This window comes from Hippocampus bargibanti, linkage group LG06 (genome assembly GCF_051943395.1).
Source record: "Hippocampus bargibanti isolate YZ-2025 linkage group LG06, ASM5194339v1, whole genome shotgun sequence".
NCBI lineage: Eukaryota > Metazoa > Chordata > Actinopteri > Syngnathiformes > Syngnathidae > Hippocampus > Hippocampus bargibanti.
This window is the reverse complement of record NC_142739.1, coordinates 19152212-19180049: the sequence shown is the minus strand read 5'-3', so window position 1 is coordinate 19180049 and position 27838 is coordinate 19152212. Positions and strand designations below refer to the sequence as shown.

General features: G+C 45.5%; 2 protein-coding genes across 3 annotated transcripts; one reads left to right on the top strand and one right to left on the bottom strand.

Moving 5' to 3' along the window:
- The first annotated feature begins 1536 nt into the window (after positions 1–1536).
- Positions 1537–27030, top strand: LOC148896677 (phosphatidylinositol-3-phosphatase SAC1-B-like). Its single transcript, XM_088998476.1, has 14 exons — positions 1537–1565; positions 2279–2376; positions 2520–2594; positions 2662–2789; positions 3014–3163; positions 10060–10119; positions 11934–12118; positions 12254–12392; positions 12702–12759; positions 13084–13274; positions 15992–16043; positions 17546–17601; positions 17683–17740; positions 25643–27030. The coding sequence occupies exons 1-14, from the start codon at positions 1537–1539 to the stop codon at positions 25777–25779; spliced, it is 1416 nt and encodes a 471-aa protein (XP_088854602.1). The 3' UTR covers positions 25780–27030.
- LOC148896676 (uncharacterized) lies at positions 9885–27838 on the bottom strand. 2 transcript variants are annotated; one of them, XM_088998381.1, is made up of 5 exons: positions 27345–27838; positions 11689–11762; positions 11429–11508; positions 11249–11347; positions 9885–11113 (listed from the first exon to the last, which is right to left on the bottom strand). In XM_088998381.1, exons 3-5 carry the CDS (start codon positions 11458–11460, stop codon positions 10897–10899), a joined length of 348 nt encoding a protein of 115 aa, XP_088854507.1. In that variant the 5' UTR covers positions 11461–11508; positions 11689–11762; positions 27345–27838; the 3' UTR covers positions 9885–10896. The 2 variants fall into 2 exon arrangements, with proteins under 2 accessions (XP_088854507.1, XP_088854506.1); XM_088998380.1 differs by lacking the exon at positions 27345–27838 and adding an exon at positions 11951–12075 and having other exon boundaries at positions 9906–11113.

Sequence of the window (27838 nt, the reverse complement as noted above, 5' to 3'; positions counted from 1 at the left end):
AGAAGACACAAAACAAAATCACCGTCGAGAAGAAGGAGATAATTGAAAAACACGAACGAGGTGTGCGTTTGTGTGATTTAGTGGCCCAGTACGGCTATGCTAAGTCAACCATTGCTACCATTCTCCGCAACCGAGAAGCCATCAAAGGTGCGTCTGTTGCAAAAGGAGTTTCCGTACTGTCAAAGCAACGGTCTCGGGGAATCGAAGAAGTTGAAAAACTTCTGTTGATTTGGATTAACGAAAAGCAGTTATCCGGCGACAGCGTGAGTAAAGCAATTATATGCGAGAAAGCACGGCTAATTCACGCCGATATCGCCATGCGGCAACCTGGAAGTTCTGCGCTTATTGAGGATTTTAAAGCCAGCAACGGATGGTTCGAGAACATCTGAGGGTGAGGAGGAGGAGATGGCTGCAGCATCAAGTGAGCTTGTGGCGTCACGCGGAAGTGCACCTTTCAAACCTTTGATGTCTTTGATGTCTTTCAAGTGAGCCTGACTCATTCCCACGCAGGCCAAGGTGTATATAAGTAGCCAGCGTGGGACAGAGAGATTGGGCGAATCACGGGGAGACTCCTCCCCCACCGACACCCGCAGTGCCACATGATCGACCGTCATCGTGCCTGGCCTCTCCGTGTCGCCGAGCGACTTTTGTTTCTTTATTTTTCCTTCATCGCTTTCACCGATTTCGGATCCAGGAGGGGAGCCCTGTGGCGTCACGCGGAAGTGCGCCTTTCAAACCTTTGATGTCTTTCAAGTGAGCCTGACTCATTCCCACACAGGCCAAGGGTATATAAGTAGCCAGCGTGGGACAGAGAGGGGGAATCACGGGGCAGAACCATTTCGACTAAGACTCGGACACACACGCAGCTCGCAGAGCCCCGCACACCGTTGGACGCAGTTCACAGCACGTCTTGCTCGACTCCACGCCACGATCAAGCTCTACATGTCACCTGCCTGGGAGATCTGACAACGAACCTACTTACAAATAAAGAGAAACATCAAACTCTTTAAGCTCATCAAGGCAATGTTGGCAAAGTGGAATGACGTGCAGGCTTTTATTGAACAGTCTCTCTCTCTCTCTTTTTCTCTCTTTCTCTCCCTCTATCTATCTATCTATCTATCTATCTATCTATCTATCTATCTATCTATCTATCTATCTATCTATCTGCCTGCCTGCCTGTCTGTCTGTCTGTCTGTCTGTCTGTCTGTCTGTCTGTCTGTCTGTCTGTCTGTCCGTCCGTCCGTCCGTCCGTCCGTCCGTCCGTCCGTCCGTCCGTCCGTCCGTCCGTCCGTCCGTCCGTCCGTCTATCTATCTATCTATCTATCTATCTATCTATCTATCTATCTATCTATCTATCTATCTATCTATCTATCTATCTATCTATCTATCTATCTATCTGCAGAGGTGGTATGATCATCTCAACCGTTATGAAAGCGGTTTAATTTAACGCATGCGCAGAACAATGAGTCCCCTCCTGTTGATGACGGATGATTACGTTGTGGGCTGGCACGTCACGGAGGCGGTGACTGATGAAAGATGGCGAACACCTATGAGAGTTTCAATTTGTGAGTCCTGCGACCGTGCAAGAACAGTGTTGCTTTGTTTTCAGTGAAAGACAAGCAAACATAATTGTGATAATGTCTGAACAACTAAGTCAGCAAAATAATAACAGGTCAAATCTACGTAAAACCAGTACACGACTGGTTTAACGCGTACGTCACCGGTTCCGCGAAGAAAACGAGTATAAAGAGTTTGATGGTTCTCTTTATTTGTAAGTAGGTTCGTTGTCAGATCTCCCAGGCAGGTGGAGTCGAGCAAGTCGTGCTGTGAAACTCCGTGTGATGCTGAGCAGGTCTCTGCGAGCGGTGTGTCTGTCTGGGTCTGAGGCCGAGATGAGTCTGAGATGATTCTGCCCCGTGGTTCGCCCCATCTCTCTGTCCCGCGACAGCTGCTTTTATACAATTTTCAAGCGTGTGCTATGCGTCAGGGTGAGACGCACATCAAGGAGATCAAGGAATTGAAAGACATGAAATGGTTGAAATGCGCACTTCAAAATCATACACGCGTGTGACGCAACAAGTATACCACTCGACAAAGTTTTTTGTGACTTTGCTAACTCATGTAATATATAACAGAATGTTTTGTGGAATTGCGCTATCTGTTTTTTTTTGCCAATACATACGTGGTCGCCGCAGAAATTCCCTTTTTCCCGTTAATTTACATTAGTTTGCGAGAATGAAGCACGAGATGTTGGCACATGTTTTTCTTCCCATTTCAGGCGCACTACTGCTGATAAATTTTACATTGAGGCTTGTGACTATGCCTCCGAGGACGCGTTGGCCGTCGACAGAGTGTCTACTGAGGTGACGCTTGCAAGTAGGCATTCGTTCCGTTGTAAACAACCAACCATGTGTGTGATCATTTTTCATTAATTAATATTCACGAATGGGATAGTATTTACATATTAACCATTGGATTTTGCGCACACTAACTGATGCCTTTGCATGTCCGCACTACAGTTAAGAGGGACATTCCTGCGTCGGCTGAGGCCAGGCCAATATGTGGAATCATGGGGACCATCCGCTTGGTGGCAGGTAGTAGTTAAATGGTAAACCGCGAAATGGCTGGTCGAATATCCTCATCATGACATGGTTGTGTTAGGCATGTACATGATCATCATCACTAAGAAGAGGAAAGTGGGGGACCTACTGGGCCATGCTGTATGGAAGGCTCTGGACTTTGATGTCATCTCTTATAAGAAGACACGACTACATCTAACAGACAACCAGGTGGAATGTCCCTCTTTGATTCAATGTTTTTGTTTGTAGAGAGTTCTTAGTTTACTTTTGATGGTCCTGCTGTCCCTTGTCAATCATAAACATAAATAAAACAGATGGAAATGAAATGTCTACATTGCTATTAACAAGATTATTCAAAATTTAGCAGCAAGCGTAGCATGCTGCGAAAAGCCTGTTTTGTCCTGTGGTACTCACTTTTCATTCTTTTTTTTAAGATGCTAGATGACAAGACCTTGCTCTCCATGATTACCAATGTACTACACACAGAAAGCTTCTACTTTGCAACAGACTATGACCTCACCCACACTCTGCAACACCTGGCCAACACCAGTCCTGAATTTCAGGAGCTCAGCCTTCTTGAGAGGGTGCGTATAAGGATATATCTCAACAGCTTTCATGGCTCCCCGCAATTGCAGACTGCTGACCACTAACAACTTCCGTACTGCAGGTAATGTGCCATATATATATATATATATATATATATATATATATATATTGTAATGCCCCTCAGTGTGACAAATGATGCGCAGAGTCGGTATAGCGAGTCGGTATTTTATTAACAAATTTAGCAGTTTTATCACACAAACAGGAGCTGTTGTTACGCCACAACGCACGCGCAGACAATCCCTGAGGCATACTGCCTAACCCCCGTTCTTGGGTCCTCCCTTCTCTCCGTGTGTGTCGTCACGGGACCCCAACAAGCCCAGCCCCCAAACATGCATAACACAAGCACTGAACATTACACTACCCTCCCCTTTATGAAACCCTCGCCCCGAGGGGTCAAAAAAAAAAGTCCTCAAGCCGCTGTGGCCTTCGTCTGCGTCTCTGTGGTCGACCTGGCTGTGGCTCGGTTCCCCCCTGCGCTGGCTGACTCGGGGCAACACTGGAGGAGGGTGTGGAACCTGGGCTAACCAGATTACCTGACGTGGACGAAGCAGACCCCGCCTCAAATACAGGAATACTGCTGCCCCGGTAGGGGGCCAACCTGTCCCGATGTAGAGCAATTTTCCTGCCCTTGGGGGGGACCGCTACCCGATAAACAACCTCCCCCACCCGCTCGAGTACCCGACAAGGGCCATCCCAGTGGCTGTCTAGTTTGGGGCAGCGGCCTTTTTTCCGTTTAGGCGTATACACCCAAACCAGTTCCCTGGCCCGGAAGTCTCGCCCCTTGCTCCGCACGTCATAATTCCTCTTTTGGCGTGCTCCGGCTTTCTCCAGCTGGTCCCGTGCGAATGCGTGCGCTGCCTCCAGCCGATCCTGCAGTCGACGGACATACTCCAGCCCCGGCTGGTCCTCTGGGCCGCCTGGTGGTCTTCCAAACGCCATTTCTGCCGGTGTCCGTATTTCCCGGCCCAGCATCAGCAGAGCAGGGGTACAGCTGGTGGAACTCTGAACCGCTGATCGATAAGCGATCAGCACCAGTGGGATGTGCCTGTCCCAGTCACGTTGGTGTGTGGAGGTGAGGATGGCGAGCTGCTGTTGCATGGTGCGGTTGAATCGTTCCACAAGTCCATCACTCTGCGGATGCAAGGGAGTGGTGCGCGTCTTCTGCATGTCAAGGCGTTCACACAGAGCAGCGAACACCCTGGACTCAAAATTTCTGCCTTGGTCACTGTGGATGATATCTGCAGTTCCAAACCGGCAGAACATGCCCTCCAGTAGCGCATCAGCTACTGTTTCCGCCTCTTGGTCTGGCAGTGCGTATGCCTCTGGCCACTTGGTAAAATAGTCCATTGCACACAGCACGTAGCGATTCCCTCTGTCTGTCACAGGGAAAGGGCCCATGATGTCCACAGCAACTCTGTCCATGGGCGCACCAACCCTTTGTTGCTGAAGTGGTGCGTGTGATTGGGCTTGAGGTCCTTTGTAGGCCATGCACTCATCACAGCGCCGACAGAAGTCCTCTACGTCCCGTCGGTGGTGCCCCTAATAGAACCCTTGGCGTAGCCGTCGGAGGGTCTTTGTGCTGCCAAAGTGTCCCGAGCCGGTGCCCCCATGACATGCTCTCAGCACCGTCTCTCTGAGAGCTCTTGGCACGACCACCTGCCATCTCTCTTCCGCGGTGGAAGGTTATTCCTAGGCTCTCTGCTGCACGCCGTCCTTGATGCGTAAGCCATCAAACTTGCTCCAAAGGCCTTTGGAAGCAACAGAGAGTCCCATCACGCCTTGCCAGAGCGGCCTCCTGCCACTCTGGACCCACTGCCGCACGGGGTTGAGATCGTGGTCCTCCTGTTGTTTTGAAGCCCACTCAGCAGTGTCCACAGCCTCCAGGGTGCAGCATGTCGGCACAGCAGCAGCCGCTTCCCCGCAAAGCTCCAACTCCCTGGCATCTCGCCGGTCACAATAGCTGCAGCGACTAGTGGAACATGGCCGCCGGGAAAGTGCATCTGCATTAGCGTGCTGAGCCCCAGCCCGATGCACCACAGTGAAGTGGAATGCTTGAAGCTTCTCGAGCCACCGTGCTACTTGGCCTTCTGGTTCCCTGAACGACATCAACCACTGCAGTGCGGCGTGATCTGTTCTGATGGTGAAGGGCACGCCACACAGGTAGTACTTGAAGTGGCGTGTCGCCAGAACAACTGCTAGCAGTTCACGTCTTGTAACGCAGTAGCGTCGTTCACTTTTATTGAAAGTGCGGCTGAAATAGGCTACCACTCGCTCACCTTCTGGCCCCACCTGGGACAACACTGCCACCATGCCGACATTGCTCGCGTCTGTGTCCAGCAAAAAAGGCAGGGATGGATCAGGAGGGGTGAGGACGGGAGCGTTCATGAGGGCTTTTTTTAGGCTGGAGAATGCCTCCTGACAATCCGGCAGCCACACGAAGGGTTCATTATCTTTCAGGAGGCGGAACAAGGGTGCTCCAATAGAAGAAAATCCTTTCACAAACCGCCTGTAGTATGAAGCTAGTCCCAAAAAACTTTTTAACTGTTTCTGGTCCCTTGGTACTGGCCAGTCTTTGATTGTGCTGACTTTCTCCTCCAGCGTGCTGATACCCTTACCGTCCACTAGATGGCCCAAGAATTCCACTTTTTGCTGCATGAAATGGCACTTATCTGGGTGCAGTTTCAGCCCAGCTGCCGCAATCTTCCCCAGCACCAGTCTCAGAGATTCCAGTGCCACTTGAAAAGAATTACCATGGACGAGGACATCATCCAAATACACCAGGCACTTTTGCCTCGGAATGTTTGTGAGTATTGTGTCCATCAAACGCTCAAATGTCCCTGGTGCATTGCATAGGCCAAAACTCATGACCTTAAACTGCCAGTGTCCTCGTGTGGTGCAGAATGCCGTCTTGGGCTTGGACTCTGTGGTGAGAGGGACTTGCCAGTAGCCACTCCGCAGGTCAAGTGACGAGAACCACGCAGAACCCGAGACCAGATCCAAGGTCTCGTCTACGCGTGGTAGTGGGTAGCAGTCTTTCTTTGTCACCTTATTGAGCGGTCTGTAGTCCACACAAAACCGCGATTTGGTGCTCTTTTTCTTGGGGACCATGACCACGCCAGATGCCCACAGACTGTCGGAGGGCTCGATAATCCCTGCCTTGAGCATGGCACGGATCTCTTGATCTGCGGCTTCCTGCTGGGCTAAGGGCAGGCGTCGAGGGCGAACCTTCACTGGTCGCGCGTCACCCGTGTCGATGTGGTGCTCGACCAAGTGAGTGAGGCCCACCTCATTCTCACTGAGAGCAAAAATGTCATTAATTTCCCACAGTACCTGCCATAACTGCTCCTGCTGCTCGACACTTAAGCCATCACAGTTCTTCTGCCAAATGGACCGCATGGCCCCAGTCCGGCTCTCTGCTGATTGACCCGGGGTCAAATTGACTGGCATGGCTGGGTTGGATCCAGTTGGCGCCCCCGGTGGGTAGACCATCACAGGGCGAGCGAACTCTACCCAACCTACCGTCGAAAGCTGAGGAGTCAGCACTGCTGCTGTCTTGGTCAGGCTGGTTTGGGTCATCGGTGCATCCGTGCTCTCTGCTGACGGTTCCGCCGTGTTGATGGACACCTCTGGTGCACTCTGTCGAGACGCCGTGATCAGCTCCACATGCTGACCGCTCGGCAGGATGAGTACTCCAGTTCCCAAGTCCACCACACATTTTGCGGCTTTTAAAAAGTCTCGTCCCAAGATACAGGGGTCACTCACGTCAGCTATCCAAGCTGAGTGGGTTATCGACAAACCCCCCAGAGTGAAAACAAAGTTCCCTTCACCTTGCATCTTGGCCGTTTCACCGGTCACGGTCCTCAGTTTTGTGAGGGTCGATTTTAAGACGGTTCCCGCTGGAACAACGTCAGGCCTCACAATTGTGGCTGACGACCCAGTGTCCACCAAGGCTGTACAGGAAATGTCCCCAATTTGCACGCGAACATGACTGGGGTCCCCCGCGTCTGTCCACTCCACCATGATCGCTTTCTCTCCACGTGCAGATTGTAATCTCACTGGACGGGTCCGCGTTGACCGGGCTACGCGGACCCTTTCCCGTTTCCCTGGTGGTTCAACATCTTTGGGCAGCGTCGTAGCAGATGACCTGGCTGGCCACACCCCCAGCAGACAGCAGGGCGAGCACGTCCACCACTTCCTTCCTCCCGTTGTGCTGGGCGGGTATTTATCGCACACACCAGCTCATCCACCCACGCTGGCCGGCGCTCCTCACCTCCTGACAGTGAGGTCGCCAAAACGGGGCAAGCCGCCGTCGGTAGTACTCCTCTGGCTGCGATCTCCCTCTCCGTAGCAAGAGCGAGTGCTTCTCCGAGCGCCGCTGGGTGGGCAAGCTGGACGTGTAGGCGCAGTTCATCCGGTCTGAGTGCTTGGATGAACTGGTCCCGGATAAGTTCATCTTGGATGTCCTTTGGCATCCCAGCATATGCCCGCCAGCCGAGGATCTCGATCTCATGGGCAAGACAAGGCAGCGGCTCCCCAGGATGTCGATCACGGCGTTTTAGCTCGCAGCGCAAGGAGTCCTTCAAATTAAACTCCCCGAAACGCCTCTGTAAGGTGCCCACCAGCGCGCAGTAATTGAGTCTCTCTCCAGGGCTTAGTAGCAGTAGACAGGAAGTAGCCTCGTCGGTTAATGAAAGTGCCAACTGTGCCGCTTTCACCTTGTCTGGCCAGTTTGCCGCGTCTGCCACCAATTCAAACTGGGCCTGATAAGCCTCCCAACTTCCTTTCCCGGAGAACTTGGGGTGTTTCATGGGGGGCCAAGCCAACCCCAGGGCGCCGCCATCAATGCTTCCGTCAACCCTCGTGGCCGCTACATCCCGACGTGGCGCCGTAATGGCGGACTCGCGCTCATTTCGGCACGGATTGTCAACATAATTATCATAAACATGACCTCGCTGTGTGCCATTGGCATGTCTATCAAGCATGGCGCTGCTTCTTTCTTTACCGTAGCCGGGTCGCCGTACTGAGCGGCCTCCTCCTTTACCGTAGCAAAGTTGCCGAACATTTTTTTTTAAGCAGTTGGGCGTACGACGGAAAATCCGAAGCTTCTGACACCAATGTAATGCCCCTCAGCGTGACAAATGATGCGCAGAGTCGCTGGTATAGCGAGTCGGTATTTTATTAACAAATTTAGCAGTTTTATCACACAAACAGGAGCTGTTGTTACGCCACAACTCACGCGCAGACAATCCCTCAGGCATACTGCCTAACCCCCGTTCTTGGGTCCTCCCTTCTCTCCGTGTGTGTCGTCACGGGACCCCAACAAGCCCAGCCCCCAAACATGCATAACACAAGCACTGAACATTACAATATGTAACGGAGTTGTGCACTTAGATTATTAAATTATGAAGGAAGTGACGCAACGGCGCACAGTGTGGCACTATGTCCCGCCCATAGTTTCCAGAACAATCTCGAGGAGATTCAGGGTGAGTCGCAATTTTCTGTTGGTCTCGATTAACGCGCATTTTCATGACAATATCTTATTTTGTTTCCCCTTTTGTACTGTCTAGTGTTATCTAATTAGTTCCCTTATTCATTTCGAGTCCAGATTACTTTTTGTGTCATTATTTACTTCACGTTTTGTCAAGTGGAACTTTGGAGCACATGTGCTTCATAGTGCTTTTCTATTGCGCAGTTAATCACAAGACGAAACCCATGCGACTTCACCCATCCCTTCTGCCATACTGTGTTGCAGGTAATAATTGTTTCATTTTGTTTTTATTGAACAATATTTAGTTTCTTGTGTCGTGTTTCATTTGCCCGTGAGTGTCCGTGGCGGGTTGAACTGTGCGCCAGCCATTACAAGCGCACCGCGTGTTCTGCCGAGTCTCCGCCTATGATGCGTTCAGGGACATCTTGTAAATAATAGTGAACTTGTGTTGTATTCTCCTTTTCTGTAAATAACCACTATACGATCACACGTTGTTAATTCTGTTTTGTTATCTACAATGTTTTGCATTTGAGAACAATCTCGAGGAGATTCAGGTTAATCACAAGACGAAACCCATGCGACTTCACCCATCCCTTCTGCCATACTGTGTTGCAGAAATAAGAGATAAAAAGACACATCCACGCGTCTCGTCTTCATTAAGACGGCAGCATCGTGGAGATGAAGACAGTCACTGTTGTGACACCCGTCACACACACACACACACACACACACACACACACACACACACACACACACACACACACACACACACACACACACACACACACACACACACACACACATATATATATATATATATATATATACACACACATATATATATATATATATATATATGTGTGTGTGTGTGTGTGTGAATTTGAACCAGATTTCAATGGGGTCAATTTATGAAACACAGTGAGGAAATTTGCTTATTTCCTTTGTTTGATGCACCATCAATGTGTTTGTGAGATTTTGAATGATTAACCTGTCAATGTTGTTCATCAGTCCAAGATCCACCTGTCCAATGGATGGTAGAAAGGAGGCACTCCGTCATCTTTGGCCCGTAGCTCAGATGCCTGACTTTTATTCTTATAATTTCTTGACACACATTTACTAGTCATCATCATGAAGTCATGCTGCATCATATATATATATATATATATATATGTGTGTGTGTGCAAACTGTGGGACAAATAAATGTTTTCTGATTCTGATAGGATGCCGAGGGGGCAGTGTACGTATAACACAAAAATATGTAACATTAATAGCTACTGTTGCTCCATGTCATAAAATCCTCATGTCAATCAGGGATAACTGTTCAATAATTAGATGAATCAGGTAAGGTTTGTGGAATGAAACAGCTTATTTTACTTTTATTTGCAGGCAGATCAGCGTTTTGTCTGGAATGGCCACCTGTTGAGGGAATTCATTGCACAACCTGCGGTAATGCATTTGTTTCTGTCACGTTTTGCAAGGTGGTGATGGCGGGTGCAGATCCCAAAAAGCAGGCAGGAGGGAGCAGAATGTTGTTTGACAAATTGTGTTAAAATTAAGGTCAGCAGGAACAAAATGTAAAACATCAAAATCATCTGAACAGGAAAAAATACAAAGTATAAGAAAACCAAGTGTAAAAGTCCGCCAAAGTTAAAAAAACACAAGCACAGCATACAATGCATTTAACAACAAACAAACAATGAACCGACACCGGATGGTCGTGCCGGGAGTCCTTTTAAGTGTTACTGATTAAAACGACCAGCACCTGCGAGGCTGCAGGCAGGGCTGACGTCGCTACCCGTTGGTCGCCAATCGGAACGTGGCAGTCCGCCACTGATCGGGACGACCAGCACCTGTGCAGGTGCAGGCGCGGCCGACAGCGCCACCCTTTGGTCAACAACCAGATCATGACAGTACCCCCCCTTCAAGGGGCTGCTTCCAGAAATCCCAACAGTCTCTCAAAAGGTCCACTCGCCAGGGAACAATGGTGGAGACGGCAACCGCTGCCTCTCCAGCAAACGACGGGCGGTGGCCTGATGGGAACGGGACTCGGCCTGGAGTGGACGAAGACGCGGCACGGATCGTCGTGGCCGTGAGTGCGATCCCTCTCGCACGTTCACGCGACGACGCATGGCTCAACGCGGACGTCGAACTGCCAGGCGCAGAGTGGCACCCCGGACGGCCGTATGGGACCAGATCTCGGCCGGACGCCGACGTGGGCGTGAACTACCCGGCACCGGGGAAACGAGACCTGTCCTGAGCCGCTCCGGGATCCAGCGGTGAGTGGGGTCTCGGACTGACGTTGACGCGGACGTTGCACGGCTCGTCGTGGATGGGACTCAATTCGTCATGCACGACGACACCGTGGCTGGACGTGGGCGTGCACTGCCAGACACCCAGTGTCACCCTGGACGGCCACCTCGAAGGATCCACCATGAAGTATCTGTGCCCCAAATGCGCGATGTTATGTGAAGTACAGGATGTTGCTAATTCAGTATGCCGTTACAAGTTGGATTTGGCTCGTGTTCCAGACAGTTATAAAGCATTCTCCCAAAAATCAAAGCTGAAGCAAACTGACCTAAATTCCTCCTGGATTTCAGCAACCATGTCCAGCAGAATGTGAAGACGATGCCGTCTCATCCGACTGCACTCTTTGTGGAAGTCAAACGCTATGTACCTGAAAAAAAGGTGAATCTTGTTGAAAATAGATTTATTGAGCCATAGGTGAAAAGGAATGTGCATATCGAGCGACTCTTACTTGATTGTGCTGTTTCCTAAGCCAGCCACCATCTTTTCAAAAGTCTTCTCCAGTGGTTTTTCTGAACCTTTCTGGTTGATCTGAGAAAAATAGGGCAAACCGTTGCAGCCTTATTGAAAGACATCAATAATGAATTATAATTGATTATTAACCATGACTTTGTATCCAAGTTCATGTTTGCTGTTTTTTTCTACTCTAAGTATAGTTTGAATGAGTGAGCACTGACTATAAGAAAAAATCCATCCATCCATTTTCCGTACCGCGTATTCCTCATTAGGGTCGGGGGGAGCTGGAGCCTATCTCAGCTGTCTTCGGGCACGAGGCGGGGGACACCCTGAATTGGTTGCCAGCCAATCGCAGAAAAAAATACAAAGTATAAGAAAACCAAGTGTAAAAGTCCGCCAAAGTTAAACAAACACAAGCACAGCATACAATGCATTTAACAACAAACAAACAATGAACCGACACCGGATGGTCGTGCCGGGAGTCCTTTTAAGTGTTTCTGATTAAAACGACCAGCACCTGCGAGGCTGCAGGCAGGGCTGACGTCGCTACCCGTTGGTCGCTAATCCGAACGTGGCAGTCCGCCACTGATCGGGACGACCAGCACCTGTGCAGGTGCAGGCGGATGAGATGGCATCGTCTTCACATTCTGCTGGACATGGTTGCTGAAATCCAGGAGGAATTTAGGTCAGTTTGCTTCAGCTTTGATTTTTGGGAGAATGCTTTATAACTGTCTGGAACACGAGCCAAATACAACTTGTAACGGCATACTGAATTAGCAACATCCTGTACTTCACATAACATCGCGCATTTGGGGCACAGATACTTCATGTTGGATTCAGATGGGAAAGTACTGTTAAATCAAGAGGGGGTGTTTCGGAGCAACTGCATGTACTGTCTGGACCGTACAAATGTCATCCAGAGCCTGCTAGCCAGACGCTCACTGCAAGCACAACTGCGGGTAGGGGATGCAGTTTTAAAAATAAATGAACTAGTGATGCTTCTTTCAACATTGTATGCGAATGATACGCCTGATAGATGTGTTACTGTAAATGACTAAACTTATGTTGCTGTTCTCTTATACTGTATTGATTGATTTCCTTTAATATGTTTAGTCAATAGAGAGAACAGCTATTCTCCAATAGATGGCAGCACTACACAAAACTATTAAAAAATTGTCAAATGATATGTTCTACTATCAACTCCATTGAACAAACACACCCTCTCATTGGTTTATGTAGTACCCAATTCTGTGCTGTGTCAACCACAGAAAATGGGGGTCCTCTACATGAATCAGAGCATTGAGGATCAAGAAGACTATTACATTTAAGTGATGAATCAACTACAGGCACAATTACAGTAGGCAACTTCTGTTTCCAATTAAGGTTGGAAAGAATGAACCACTTCAACATGAAATGCGTCGCGCCCTTTTCCCAAGCCTTTTTTCAGTTGAATGTTTTTGCTTATGATCATAGCCCCATGCCTGCTTAACTCATTCCTCCGGGCAAACGACTACAGTCGTTGTGTTTTTACTTCCGTGTATCCCGAATCACGCCTCCAGTCGGGCTGAAGCGATAACAAATAATGCAGAATGCCGACTACAGGCGGGCCGTGAATGGATGTTAACCCTTTACGGACGATTGTGCTTATAGATCGAGAAAAAGAACGGGAGCAGTTCAAGTGCCGATTGAAACTGATGCGGCACAAGTTACATGTCCATTTAAAACAGGTTATATGCAGCTTTGCCTTTAAGAGCGTCAGTGACATCATCTCCTTCATGCGCTACACAACTTGCTCTCCTCCATCTTCAAAGCGCCATTTTTCGTCATGGATGAAATACCACGTAAGTATATGTTGTAACTATTTTATGAGCTATTCAGAAGAGCTTTACCTTAATACTGAAATTCATAAACTAACGCTAACTTGTTTATTCACCGAGAAATATTAAAAATAAGGAGTGTCCCGAATTTGGAACGTTCTAACGCTAACGCTATTTTCATGATGATATTGTTGATCCTGACTTGGTACCCGATGCGAATAAGTGTAAGTGAATGGTGCGTTTTCCACTCATAGCAGTACCTCATAGCTTTGCATTCTCAATATGATTATTGAAACAGAGGTCCATATGTTTTTTTCTAAAATACCCATGTACTGTATATCTTTCCAGATCATGATGAGAATGAAATAGATGACCATGTTGATGAAGACATTTTGGCATCTGACACAGTCGTGACTGTTGCATTTATGAACTTCTATCACCATTCAAATACTTTCGGGCTGATCTGGAACGTACAAATGTCATCCAGAGCCTGCTAGCCAACGTAACAGTGCACGTAATCGTGCTTCATACGCTTTCTCCAGGAAATCACTCAAATGGTGGAAATACCTTTTCTGGTTTCCAGTGGATATTTGTATTTGCAATGGATTTATACTGATGAAACTCTCTCCAAACCATCAAGTGAAAACCAGAACAGGTCACCTCCGAAAAAGGACTCAGTTAGAATTCAGGACAAACTTAGCTCATCGGTTGTTTGGCAATTACAGAAGGATAAGAAAAAGAGAATGCATGAAGGAGAATGACACTGTTGCCCTCCCTCATTGGATAAGAAGAATTGGATGAAAAGAGAACATGTAAAGAGTGTGCAAAGAAGAAAATTCGTCACAAGCCAAGAACAGGTTGTGAGCAATGCAAGGTGAACCTATGCATTCCATGTTTTAAACCATACCACAAATAAAAAACATCCTGAATTATTTTAAATGCATTCTAAGTTTATTTCATGCATATGTGACGTGTTGTGAATGCATTTTGTTGTAATTTGCAGTTTTGAAAAAAAAATATTCATTAACATTGCAATAATTTTCTAAAACTTCAATCAATTTCACTAAAAATTTTATCTTACTCTATTATATGTTATGAAAGTGTACTGAAAGTTTCATAAATATTGAACAACAAAAAATAAAGAAGTTGAAGTTGAAGGTTTCTTCAGCCGTCATCTGTACACATTTGAAGGTTTCGGACGTTTCGCCTCCTATCCAAGAGGCTTCGTCAGCGAACTAAAGTCTGACTGGTCGTATCGGCCCTATTTATATATCCCTAATGTCCAGACATGGCGGCGCCAGACACAGCTATGATAGGTCCCTACTCTCAAGTTGGGGGGAGCAGAGGACCACTCCCTGTGGCCCCACTGATTGTTCCTACATTCCTGACTAACGACTGGCCTATTTGCCCCACCGGTATCACCTCATCAGAATTACGAATGTTGCCTAACCTGTTTTGCCTAAGCAGGCTATTGTATGAACGATCCAAATTGAACCTCACCCCACCAGACCGGTTCGATGGACCACTCCTGTACGACTGAGAGCTTACACAGACGTATTGCTGCCAACTTTGGGAGAGACAAATAAAGAAGTTATAACAGTTTATTTGAACACACATGTTAGTTGTGAATTTCCTGCTGAAGCCTCTCAGGGAGCACACTACAAAGCTAGGCTGTAGGCTGTGGGGGAAGAAATGCAAAATGCCTGCCATGGAGGAAAGAAATAAAAAGAGGGTATGGGCACTTACTTGTGTGACCTTGCCACCTCACTTTAGTTTAACTCTCTCACCCATTTTGTTTCAATTCAGTATAGATTCAATGGTAAATAGTAGTGGGAACAAAGTTAATATTTTTTATTTTGGTCTCATTTGTACCCACAATCTTTATTTAAAAAATTGTGACAAACAATACGGATGTTGAGGTTAACATGTTAACTTAGCAATTGTTCAACTTTCTTACGTGTCCCTTTTGCAAATTTAATTGTACACTCCGTATCCAGTTGTATATCGAATCTGCCCCGTGTCAGAAATTCGTTCATATGAACGTGGTGACCAAAGTACAGGAGACTTGAGAGGCTTCATAAATCTCTAGAACAGAAGCCGAAAATTGAAGTCATGAGTGACAACAACAACAACAACAGGTATTGTCACTATACCTGTTGTTGTTGTAATTAAGTTTATTTGAGCTTGCACTTTAGACAGGATGCACCTACAAACACGTACGGCTCCACTATATCACTTCCATAATAAATTTTTGAAACGAAATCACTAATGTAAGACAATGAACATGAAAGTAACCTGTACAATGACATTGAAAAATATTAACAACTTAAAATGCTACCTAATGAATGACTGTTTTGGCTATTCAGTTCAACTTGATTGAAAACCTGCAATTTTAGCATACATTTGAAGTACAAAATGCATTTTGATTCTTGTCAGCATTACTGTAGTTTTAGCTTTTTTCAAGCAGAATGATGTCACCACTACTAAAACCCATCCCAAAACATTTATATAATAATAATAATAATAATAATAATAATAATAATGATACATTTCATTTCTAAGCGCCTTTCAAAACTCTCAAAGACACTTTACAGTCACAGGATATTTTTTCTGCGGGTGAGCAGCGTCAGCCACAGGCGCCAGCGTTCACTCAAACCCGGAACTAACAAAGTAAAAACAAAAAAAAAAAATGCTTATCAACACTTTCACTTAAACTTACTTTGATCTTCTTTTCCTTTCAGCATTTCCCATCAAGGGGTCGCCACAGCGAATCGGTGTCCTCCATCTTCAGAGGTTTGATTCGCATGTTTGTTTTGGCTAAGCTTTTACGTCGGATGCCCTTCCTGACACAAGCCTCTGTATTTATCCGGGCTTAGGACCAGCACAAGAAGACACTGGCTTATGTCCCCTTGTGGCGACAGAACAAGCAACTCTATGAACTTAATAAAGATGAAGATACTCAGTAAAAGGCTCCCAAACACAAAATGGTCATCGGCACAGCAACATTCAAAAAGCAAAACTACTCACCATTTGATGACAATTCTCTGATCTTACCGTGAAATGGGCATCTCTTTCCCTGTGTTCTTGATAGCTAATAGATAGCAAATAGATAGCTATATAGCCAGCTATTTAGGCTCTTGATCCAACTTCCCAATTCTCATTTAATGCCGCTATGTGTCTGTTAACACCATGTTATGAATTGTTGCCCATACGTAGACAGTGCAGTTGACAAAAAATGCAGATATTTGATCAATATTAACTCCTATAACAGTGGGGATTTTATCATGATGATGATTAGCTCTTACAAAATGATACAAAATACAGAGTTTATTGTATCATATATACATATAAGAGTATATAATATAGAAATAAGAGTTTATTATATAATTTAATTTGATCATCGAATATAAATAAACTCATTCACTGCCATTTCCGAATTTCCTCGAGAATTGAAAAACATGATGCGGAGCGCGATTCCCGAATTTGTTCGAGTTTTATTTTTTTCTAACGAGGGGGGGGATGCGTTTAAAGCTTCGTTCAGACATCTGGCAATGCTCGAAATAAACTTGTTTCTTCTGATGACAGAAGAGAATCTAAGTGTTGGATTATTTTGATCATTCGCCCTTGGTTCATTGCTTCGACGGGTGTTGATGGAAGAGGATGGTTAAATCATCAGGGAGCCAGGTGTAGAACAGAAAGTACATTTAATCTTGGAGAGCGCGGAGGCGTCGCGGTGTCGGCTTAAGGAGAGAGCATGGCGATAGAGAGAGAGACGAACTAGAAGGGAGAGCATTTTATACGGCGCGCAGTGTGTGACGCGAAAGGATGTGACGTAATGTAAATGCAACATCATGTAAAGGAAGGCAGGATATGACGTATCAGGAAGTCCAAAATGTAAACAAAGATTAGCGAGCGATGTTTAGAGATCTTTGTATGGCGAATTACCCCAACACTAAGGTTTCTTGCACTGCATTGAATGTTTACATCGTCCTATAACTCAAGATTCTATTGGTCCTGCAATTTGAGTGAAAATGACAAAAAAAAACGTGGCACTGGAGAGGACACATATTTGCACATCATCTGGCTGGGAATGAGTTAATCATGACACAGACAAAATGCTTTTTTAAAATGCTTTTCACTCACCCCCCAAAAAACAACCAACAAACAAACATCTACACAAACTCAAATTGCTGGCCAGAAATTGTGTGTCCGAATGGTGAAACTGTATGTGTTGTTTTCCCTCCTCACCATCACACAGGACTCAATAGACCTTTTCCTTGGTAACTTTGCTGTAGATGACGCTGATTTGACCACACCTCTGCGTGAACCCAAAGACTGGAAATTTTCGACGGTAAGCCCGGTCGGTAAAACGTAACACTTTCATCTTTTGTCTGCTTGTTTGAATACAACTTGTTTTTTTTTTCTTTCTCAGTTGCCTATTATTATGGTGGTGGCATTATCCATGTGTATCATCTGCTTGCTAATGGCTGGTAGGATAATTGATAGAGTGTTTATGCACATTAGTAAACATATTACGTTATTTCATGTTTATATTAAGTAAACATATGTTTTTTCATGTCTAGCTTAGTATATATTATGAATTGTGCACGTTTAATTTCAGTCTAATTTAGTTAAATAAAACTATCAGTCTTATTAGTACAATAGCCGTGGAGGAAAAAAGCAGCGGCTCCAACTTCAATCTAAGACCCGCCCAACACTGAGTTGCTCGTGACCGATTGGACGGGAAAGGTCGACTTGTTCGCAACTGATTGGACAACAGATCGCCACTCTACGTTTAAAACTTGTAGGAGCGGGAGCTCGTTCTCTTTTTGCTCTTGCCTTCCTCTTGCTTTCTTTGTGCTCTTGTGCTCATGTCTTCGTCCCACCGAGAGGAGAAGTGCTTTCTCTGCCTCATTAGAATAAAGTAGATGTTTGTCCACCATCTATTGTACTTGCTGATATTTTTATCAAGTGAACTCCAGACAATGCGCGAACCAGGAGAGACAAACGAAGTTTTAACCGGACATTAATTGGTGCCGAAAAACCCGTGCTACGTCGACCAGTCTTTGCTCGAGGACCACAACCTGGGTGACCAGTCAAAGCGAGACGGGAGCTAAAGAAGCTCTTGGCGATTGACCCGTTTTATGATTTTTCGACGGGAGACCCGCATTGAGATGCGCGTCAAATCTGCGCTTTGATTGGGACGACCTACGGAAGAAACGAAGTTTTTTTTCGTTCTTCACTAAAGCCTGTTCGCGGAAAATCCTCCACGCGAGAGACGGAAAGAATCACAACTTTCTGGTGGCAGTTGGGCTCCTCGCGTTCTGGCTGAAGGACTACACGGCAGCATTCAAAAGTTCACTAAGTAAGTAGCGCGCTAGCTAGCAGCCATTGTTTGAATGCATTGTGAGACCTCCTGGCCAGAGAGTCTCTTTTCCACTTGACTCACGTACGGACCGGTGTGAAGCGATTTTCGTTAGGCAAGGTGGCCAAATGAGAATACGTGTGCCGGTGGAGGAGTGCATATTAAGGTGCACGCAATATCCACACGCCGAAATGTGAATCGGAAGTTTTCCAGCGAAAGAATATTGTTCACAAGGTGGTGATAGCTGGGATTCAGTTTGTGTGGTGGACCGCTTTTAGTCTGTAGAGCGGAAGTGTTTTAGGGCAGCTGCTATTGTACTGAGTCGAGAGGAAAGAAATAAGATCAAAAATACATTTTTAACTTGGTTTGTCTATGCTAGCATCGTGGCTCAGAGAAAGTTCTTTGTCTCGGAGAGAAGAAAGGGTGGGGGCGAAGTCATTTGAGCCGTTGGTGTGTGTGTGTGTGTGTGTGTGCGCGTAAGAGCATTCCTTGTGTGTGTGCGTGAACGCGCATCCTGGCTGAGGATTGGCGCGAATCACGCCCTTTGTTCTTGGGTTTGAATCAACATCGCGAGGTGTGCTTCCTTTCTTGTGATAGTTAAAAAAAGGAATTTGTTGTTGCAATCGTGAAAATGGGTGCTATTTTTTCTAAAAAGACCCCAATTCATAGGGACGTAGAGTTTATGTCCAAAAAGTTCCCAGGTAGCGAACTTTATTGCAAGAAATGGATGGACTGTAGTACGTTCTCTGGTTCTTTACAACTCCAGCCTCTGAAGGAAGTTTTGTTTCGATTGAAACTTCAGGAAGCGTCCGCGATGAAAAAATCTCTTGGAAAGATACGTGCCGAGATAATTGCCTGCGAAGCTTGGATTGCGCAAGCAAAAATCAGAGAGAGAGAGATGGAAGCCAAACGGATGAAAAAAGAGGAGAAAGCGATAGTTGCAATGTCTTCCAAAGTGAGCTCTGACGATGAAACTGTGGCTTCGTCTGTTGCACGTCCCAATGTAAAGTTGGTGGAAAATGGGAAGCAGCCATTGTTTCAATCCCCAGGGAGGCGAGGGGGAGAGGCGGGGGGCTGCCCCGTCGAGGCGCCATGACCCCCCTCCTCCTCCGCGGAGCTGAAGAAGGGGGAGGACGCCATTTGTTCAACCCCTGTGGGGCGGGTGGGCCCCCCTGGGTGGGCCCCCCAGGTGATGACTCCAAATGTCTGTTGGGCAGACCAGCAGAATGGAGCGCTTATGACCCCTACTGGAGGAATACGAGGATTACAACCTGAGATGGCAAATCAGATTGCCGCTGATTGTGTCTCTTCGCGTACGAGGAGCAAAGCAAATTGTTCTGGACAATTGTACCCGTTTGAAGAGTTGAATGGAATTGAAATGAATAATGGAAGCGACTGTGACGTTTTGCCACTCATTCAGGTAGCAAATCCTAATTCTTCAAGCATACATGATCAAACTATCTTGGTTTATCGGCCATGGGGCGACAGTGATGTCGCAGAGGCGTGTAAAGGACTAGGTAATGTTGTTGAAAATGCAGAAAGTTGGACTGAGAATTTTGAGGAATTATGTGCTTCTTATCAGTTGAATGGACAAGAAACACTTAAGGTTTTCAGGAGATGCTTGGGACACCATTGGAATCGGGTGAAAGGTGACTTCTCTGGGAAAACATCGATGGGAACAAATATGACGTACGAGGAAGCGTCAACCCAACGAAGATTGGTTTGTGAAAACATCCGAACGTTATGGAAGAAAACACCAAACTTTGGCTTGATTCAGAATTGTAGACAGTTACGTGGGGAAGATATTAACATTTTTCGGGGACGCTTGGAAAATGTTTTTCGAAACCACTGCTGTATTCCTGAATCTGCTGATGAGAATTCTATATATGTCAACCAATTCAAGCAAACATTTTTGCAGAATTTGACGCCGGAAATTGGAGATTTCATTCGCAAACATTATGTCCAACACCGGACTGGAAGGTTGGTTGATCTCATGGAATGGGCAATACACGCCCAAGAAGTGGTGAGAAAAAAGTGGGGAAATGGTGCAGATTCGCCGATGGAACATGTGATGGCATCTACCATGGGTAACATAATGGAGAACGTGTTATACCAGGATCGGATGAAGAGACGGATGCCGCACAATGATCGATGCTACAGTTGTGGCAGTGTAGGGCATATGGCTCGCCACTGCAAAAAGAAACCTATACCGAAAAGGAAACATGGGAAATCTTACAGACCTCCACCATATAATACGCGATATGGTGAAGGACATAAAACAAAACATTCAGATTGACGCGAGGAACCCCATTTCAACACTGATGACAACAGTCACAACAGTGAGGAATGGGAATCAATAAAACCAGTTGAAATCTTGGATTTGACTAATGTGTTTGCCTTAACCTTACCGGAAAACGAAAAACCTTATTATTGGCTAAAAATCGGGAAAAAGGATGTCAAATTTCTTTGCGATAGTGGTGCATGCAGATCAGTGTTAAGAGACACCATTCCAGGTGTCACTCCGAGTCGACAACAAATTTCTGTGGTATCTGCAGATGGGAAAGTGACATTGTTACCGATTTCTAAACCAATAAAAATTTTAGATGAGGGACTAAGTCCATACAAGGTCACTATGGTCTTGAGTGGAGAGTGTCCTATAAATTTGTTGGGGAGAGACCTGTTACAAAAATTGCAAATAGCGTTAATACCAACAGAAGAAGGGTATAAACCCAAAAAAGTGAATTTTCTGGAGTCCTTCGTAGTTGACGCTATGGGGGACCCAGTAAAGGTCGATTCACTAGAATTATCACTGATGGCCACTTTAGGGGCGGAGGACTTTCCAGACGTCCCTGCCACCCTTTGGTCATCGGGAAAAACTGATGTGGGCTTACTTAAAACAGCGAAACCAGTTGAAGTATTGCCTAAAACGACTTATCGACCAAGACTTAAACAATATCCATTAAAACAGGACGCTATTATTGGCATCACCCCTGTAATACGGGATATGGTGAAAGCTGGTATTTTGATTGAAGACCCAACTTGTGAATGTAATACACCGATATTTCCTGTTAAAAAAGTGGAATCTGGAGTTTGGAGAATGGTGCATGATTTACGACAGGTAAATAAATCCATACAATCACGTGCTCCGTGTGTGCCAGACCCGCACACATTATTGAACAGTTTAAAACCTGACAAAAAATGGTTTACAGTGATTGATTTGAGCAATGCCTTTTTCTCCATTCCGTTACACAAAAATTCACGTCATTGGTTCGGATTTACATTTAATGGGAAAAAAATATACATATACAAGATTACCACAAGGGTTTACAGATAGTCCTACAATTTTTTCACAGGAAATGTCTTCGTGTATTGCTGATTTTAAACATCCTGAATCTTCTCAGATTCTTTTGTATGTTGACGACATCTTAATTGCTTCACCGACTGAAGATGAGAACAAGACTGTATCAATAGCTTTGTTCCAATATTTAGCGAATACAGGTAACAAAGCTTCTTTGGATAAATTGCAGTTCTGTCAACAAGAAGTAGTTTTCTTAGGACATCTTTTGTCAAGAAAGGGAAGAGAGTTGACAACTAAGAGAAAACAGACAATTTTGCAGGTTCCTCGACCTAAGACGAAAAAACAGATGATGACGTTTTTGGGACTGTGCAATTATTGCAGAACTTGGATTCCGCATTATGCACAAGTTACCCAACCATTATTGACACTTATATACCAAGACGAAATGGCACTGAAAGACTCTATTCAGTGGACCGAAGAGGGCAGTAAAGCATTTACAGAATTAAAAAATTTGATAGCAAACACTAGCGTCTTAGCTTTACCTGACTATGACAAACCTTTTGTTCAAACAGTTGACTGCAAAGACAAATACATGACTTCAGTCCTGTTACAAAAGCATGGACAAAAGCTGAGACCAGTTGCATTTTATTCTAAAAGAATGAATCAGATCCAGGCGCTTTGTTGGCAAAATGGTTGTGTGAAATGTACAACAACAAAGAGGTCCACAGCACGTGTACTGCCGCAGTCCTGTGTTCCCTTTGCAGGAACAGAGAGGCTGCTGGGCTCCCCGAAGGCGCTGATCAAGGTCTGCACCAAAGTCGGAGGGGCCATTCACCGTGCTGATAACAACGCCAACTGCCATCAAAATCGCCGAGAGGTCCACCTGGGTGCATCAAAGCCACTGCAAAATCGTTCACCAACCAGATCCGGAGCAGGTGGAAGAGAGACGGAGCCAAACCACTCAATAGCCATGGGTTTGGTCCACATCATCTTGCTGTATGAATTAGTGGAGGCAATCCAGATGACGCACGTAAAGCCTCCCATTCCATCAGCCTGCCAGACTCCACCATTGCAACCAACGATGACAGAAAAGTGCCCTAGCATGGCACATCCTGTAGCCTGCTTGCCACTACAAGATGCAGGAATCATCTCATTTCCTCTTAACATCCTCAGGAACGAAGCACGACAAACGGGAAGTGATTACCCTCATGGTCCTTGGTACGCTCGTATCAAGTCAGGGAAGACTTGGACCACTGGTTGGGACTCAGTTGTGGTCCATTCTGAGCCCAAAACAAAATGGGTTCAAAATAGCTGTGCCCAAGAAGCAAAACGAATTGTCAGAAAGATAACTCAAGGGAACTGGTTAGGAACTGGAACTGGCACAATGACAGATATCCAACTCGTTATCGTAACCCACAAGGTTGCGGGATGCATGGACTTGAGACTCTGTCCTGATTTTCGTGAACATCACACTGGTTTTCCTGTAACTATATGCATGTTGTCATCTTTGACAACACCAGTCGTGACATCGCCTTTCCAGCGCAAACCGCATATCAAACCGACAGCCTGGATGGAAACACCTGACAAAAAAGCCCAAAATTCAGATGTCATGGACGCATTATATCAACCATTTGCAGGAGAAAAACATGACTGGAATCCGTTGTTATCAAAAACGTGGTATCGTTATGCTACATTAATTGCTAAACAAAATAGGAAAAGTAATTGCTTTGTTTGTTCTTTTATGCCACATTCTGTAACGCAACAAAGAGTGCATTCAAAGGTATTTGGAGATAAAATGGCTCGAGCTGCGTATATGTTAATATCTTCGCATAAACCTGATCAACATTTTCCAGTTCTTCGCAATGCTTCGAGAGGAGAGATTGTTCCAAGTTTGGATACCATTTTGGAAACTGAAAATCAGGTTATGACCGAGAGCGGATTGCGATTACCAGTATGCGTTGCAATGTACGGTACAGGTCAAAATTTAGGTTTTATAGATGAGAATAGATGTTTATACGTGCTACCGTTAAACACCAATGTCACCATTTTACCTGTATCTTCACATCTTTGGTGGTTATGTGGATGGAAAGTATATTCTTTTATTCCTCCGAAAGCCTACGGTATGTGCGCACCTGTTACTGTAACTGACAATACTTTCATCATTACCAGTCGTCCAGCACACCATCATGTGAAAAGAAGAGTGTCGTTTAAGCCCCACGATTCGATCTGGGGAACTGATGTTCCAGAACAATTCAAACACCATAGCACGGGAAGTAAGGTAATGTTAGCTCTTTTTCCACAAATTGGAGTAGCTAAAAACATGCTACGAATTGAAACAATTGACTACAGGTTTCAAGTCTTTGTAAACGCCAGTTTGGAAGTAGATGAAATGCAAAACACTGAAATTGCAGCAATTAGACAAATGGTGCTGCAAAATAGAATGGTTTTGGACCTTTTGACCGCGCCACAAGGGGGCGTCTGTGCTATGGTGGGTGATACTTGTTGTACGTACATACCCGAAGAAGCGAATTCCATAAACATGACTGATGCTCTGTCTGTTGTCAGGGATCTCAGAGATGCCATGGCCAAAGATCACCGGCCTGATCAACCGTGGATCTTTGACGGGCTCTTTGGGGGCTCTTGGTATAAGACTTTGCTCAGACTGTTTATCCCATTCGCAATTGTGATTGTACTTATTTTCTTAGTCATTGGTTGTATTATTCCATGCTTAAGAACAATGCTAATGAATATGATAACTAATTCTCAGGTGAATTACGCAAAGGTTTTGTATCAACAAATGCGTGAAGGGGACCCAGTGTTGTAGCTAGGGATAGTACACCATGGCCAGAGAGTGGTTGCTCCAAAGAACAAAAGCAAAAAAAGAAAACGGAGAGCCGAGAAGGAGTTTTCCTCATTAAAAACCCTCAAAAATGGAGAGGTTATATATCACAGCAGCAAAATTGTGATAGAGGTTTTTCGCCTTCTCCATGGTAAGTTAAATAATATTAGACGTTGGATAGATGAGATTAGAATGGTTCCCTGTGCAATTAGTATGACGTGCATGCATGAAATCTTTTGGAAATGTATGAACTGATGTTTAAATGTACAACAGGAGGGAATGATAGAGTGTTTATGCACATTAGTAAACATATTACGTTATTTCATGTTTATATTAAGTAAACATATGTTTTTTCATGTCTAGCTTAGTATATATTATGAATTGTGCACGTTTAATTTCAGTCTAATTTAGTTAAATAAAACTATCAGTCTTATTAGTACAATAGCCGTGGAGGAAAAAAGCAGCGGCTCCAACTTCAATCTAAGACCCGCCCAACACTGAGTTGCTCGTGACCGATTGGACGGGAAAGGTCGACTTGTTCGCAACTGATTGGACAACAGATCGCCACTCTACGTTTAAAACTTGTAGGAGCGGGAGCTCGTTCTCTTTTTGCTCTTGCCTTCCTCTTGCTTTCTTTGTGCTCTTGTGCTCATGTCTTCGTCCCACCGAGAGGAGAAGTGCTTTCTCTGCCTCATTAGAATAAAGTAGATGTTTGTCCACCATCTATTGTACTTGCTGATATTTTTATCAAGTGAACTCCAGACAATGCGCGAACCAGGAGAGACAAACGAAGTTTTAACCGGACAATAATTGTCATTCAAGTTTGAAAAAACATTTTGAACAAATCAAAACTCATGTTACTTCATATTAATTCTGATGTTCCTCTGTAGGTGACACATGGACGGAGACTCTTGCTTATGTTATGTTCTGGGGAACAGCCAGCGTGGTTACATGCGGCCTTATCCTCTTCAACGGACAGGACTTTGTCGATGCTCCAAAGTTAGTCCAGAAAGAAAAGCTCGACTGAATGTGTGCGTGTGGAAAGCAGCTCCGTCCTAGCGAGCTCACCACCTCAACCTCTGCCAATTCATCGCTTTACCCCCAGCAGCATCCGCATCATCATCAGACCTGGAGCCTTTACTAGTACACATGCGGGAGTCGAAGATGATGAGGACTAAGCAGGGACACCTTGCATACGACGAGGCACGCAAGACTGAACTCAGTATGCATCGACTAGCTGCTATCCACACAGAGACAGGACAGTCTCATACAGGCTGCTATGTACACTGAATCTCTGTAGTTAGCATTTGTCCAATGTCACTGTACGTGTTTTCAGAGGACAACTGTGGAATCTGCATAAAATTTCACTTTAGTCCCATTAATTGGTCTCAAAACTCAAACACGCTGTCACGCCACTCGAGGCTAGAAGGCAGGACTCGAGTGACGAAGGAAGGTGGGAAGGTTTGGATCCGAAATACACAGCGAGACAGATTTCCAGGAGCAAAAAGTCTTTACTGAGACACGAATGCAAAAATAAAAGACAAGGACGGTAAGTGACGCGACTAACAGAGGCAGACCTGACGGCAAGGTAGTCGCGAGGGTAGCTTCCGGAATTCTCCGACGGAGACGGTAATGTGTGATCGGCATATATAGTCAGAAGGCACAATCAGTGAATGACAAACAGCTGTGGGAACCCAGGTGAGTGATGATGGGAGGGGCCGTCTCCAGGGAGCAGCGGAGGAGGTGACGGAAGGGGCGGGGCGCGCCCAGGACGGCGACGAGATGTGACACAGGCTGTACAGTAGATGATTTCCTGTATCTGGCGTTTGCGTTTTGGATTGGATTTACCTCTATTAGTCTCGCTTACAGGCTGCTTTGTACACTGAATCTCTGTAGTTAGCATTTGTCCAATGTCACTGTGTGTTTTCAGCGGACAACTGTGGAATCTGCATAAAATTTCAATCTTGTCCCATTAATTGGTCTCAAAACTCAAACACGCTGTGCAGTAGATGATTTCCTGTATCTGCCGTTTGCCTTTTGGATTGGATTTACCTTTATTAGTCTCGCTTGTGTCAGGAAGAGCATCCGACGTAAAAGCTTGGCCAAAACAAACATGTGAATCAAACCTCTGAAGATGGAGGTTTCGCTCTGGCGACCCCTTGAACAGAAAAGCAAAAAGGAAAAGAAGTCCTGCTGTGAAATGTACATTTCTTTTTCTTGAAGTAAAATGAACAAAAAACTAAATAACAAATAAAATGGCAACACAAAGACACAGTCATTCATTTTGAAGCACTTTCTGTACCATCTTTGTTACACGAAGCAGTTCTAGATGAAAGAAAAGAGGATCAAAGAATCCTTTTCACCAATGGACCAAGGACGTCATGTGCAAGTCTGCTAAAAGCTAAATGTTGAAAGCAAACACTAAGCTGTAGCATCAATTGACGAAAACAGTCTCACATCTCCTGTACCACGTAAATCTACTTCAATTCCAAGCCGCAACAGTTCTACATACGCATTGACGCTCATTTCTTCTCATTGCGGGCTCCACAAGCCATGCATCCATCTAGTCGCAGACTGTCCAACAGCACTGACCTTTCCGCTGAACAAAGCGGTGCTGTGAAAATGCTGCCCATTACAGACGCAAAAAAAGCACAATGACCCCAGAGCTCTCCAGCGATGACAGTAGAATGGCACCGACATTCCTCCTAATCAAAATCAAGAACAGTGCTGGCATATTCATGCAGCCAAAAAGGCGCAACCCCTCAGCACAGTCTCCTTGATGACTGTCGTGGCCAAAAATGCTGAAAAACAATCCGTATCCGCTCCACACAACGCACAACACAAAGTGACAAAAGAAAACACAAAAAAAGCAAGGCTCATGAGAGCCTACTCGTGCGCCCTCTTCTTTTCATATACAGTGGGGCCTCGGTTTACAAACGCCTTGCCTTACAAACTTCGGTTTACGAACGTTAAATTTATGAAAATTAAACCTTGGATTATGCACTACTGCTCGCGATACACACCCCCCACCACGGCTGGCGGAGTAATCTTCCACTGAAGAACACCAAAGAACATGACTGAACTGC

Bases quoted from the DNA above. Each gene is read 5' to 3' on its own strand.
- LOC148896677 (XM_088998476.1), top strand. From the start codon at position 1,537: ATGGCGAACACCTATGAGAGTTTCAATTT. The intron at 2,595-2,661 runs GTAGTAGTTAAA...TGGTTGTGTTAG, and splicing joins GACCATCCGCTTGGTGGCAG to GCATGTACATGATCATCATC. The intron at 3,164-10,059 runs GTGCGTATAAGG...TTTTATTTGCAG, and splicing joins AGCTCAGCCTTCTTGAGAGG to GCAGATCAGCGTTTTGTCTG.
- LOC148896676 (XM_088998381.1), bottom strand. From the start codon at position 11,460: ATGGTGGCTGGCTTAGGAAACAGCACAATCAA. The intron at 11,348-11,428 runs GTAAGAGTCGCT...CCTTTTTTTCAG, and splicing joins TTAGGAAACAGCACAATCAA to GTACATAGCGTTTGACTTCC. The intron at 11,114-11,248 runs GTCAGTTTGCTT...TTTGGGGCACAG, and splicing joins GAAATCCAGGAGGAATTTAG to ATACTTCATGGTGGATCCTT.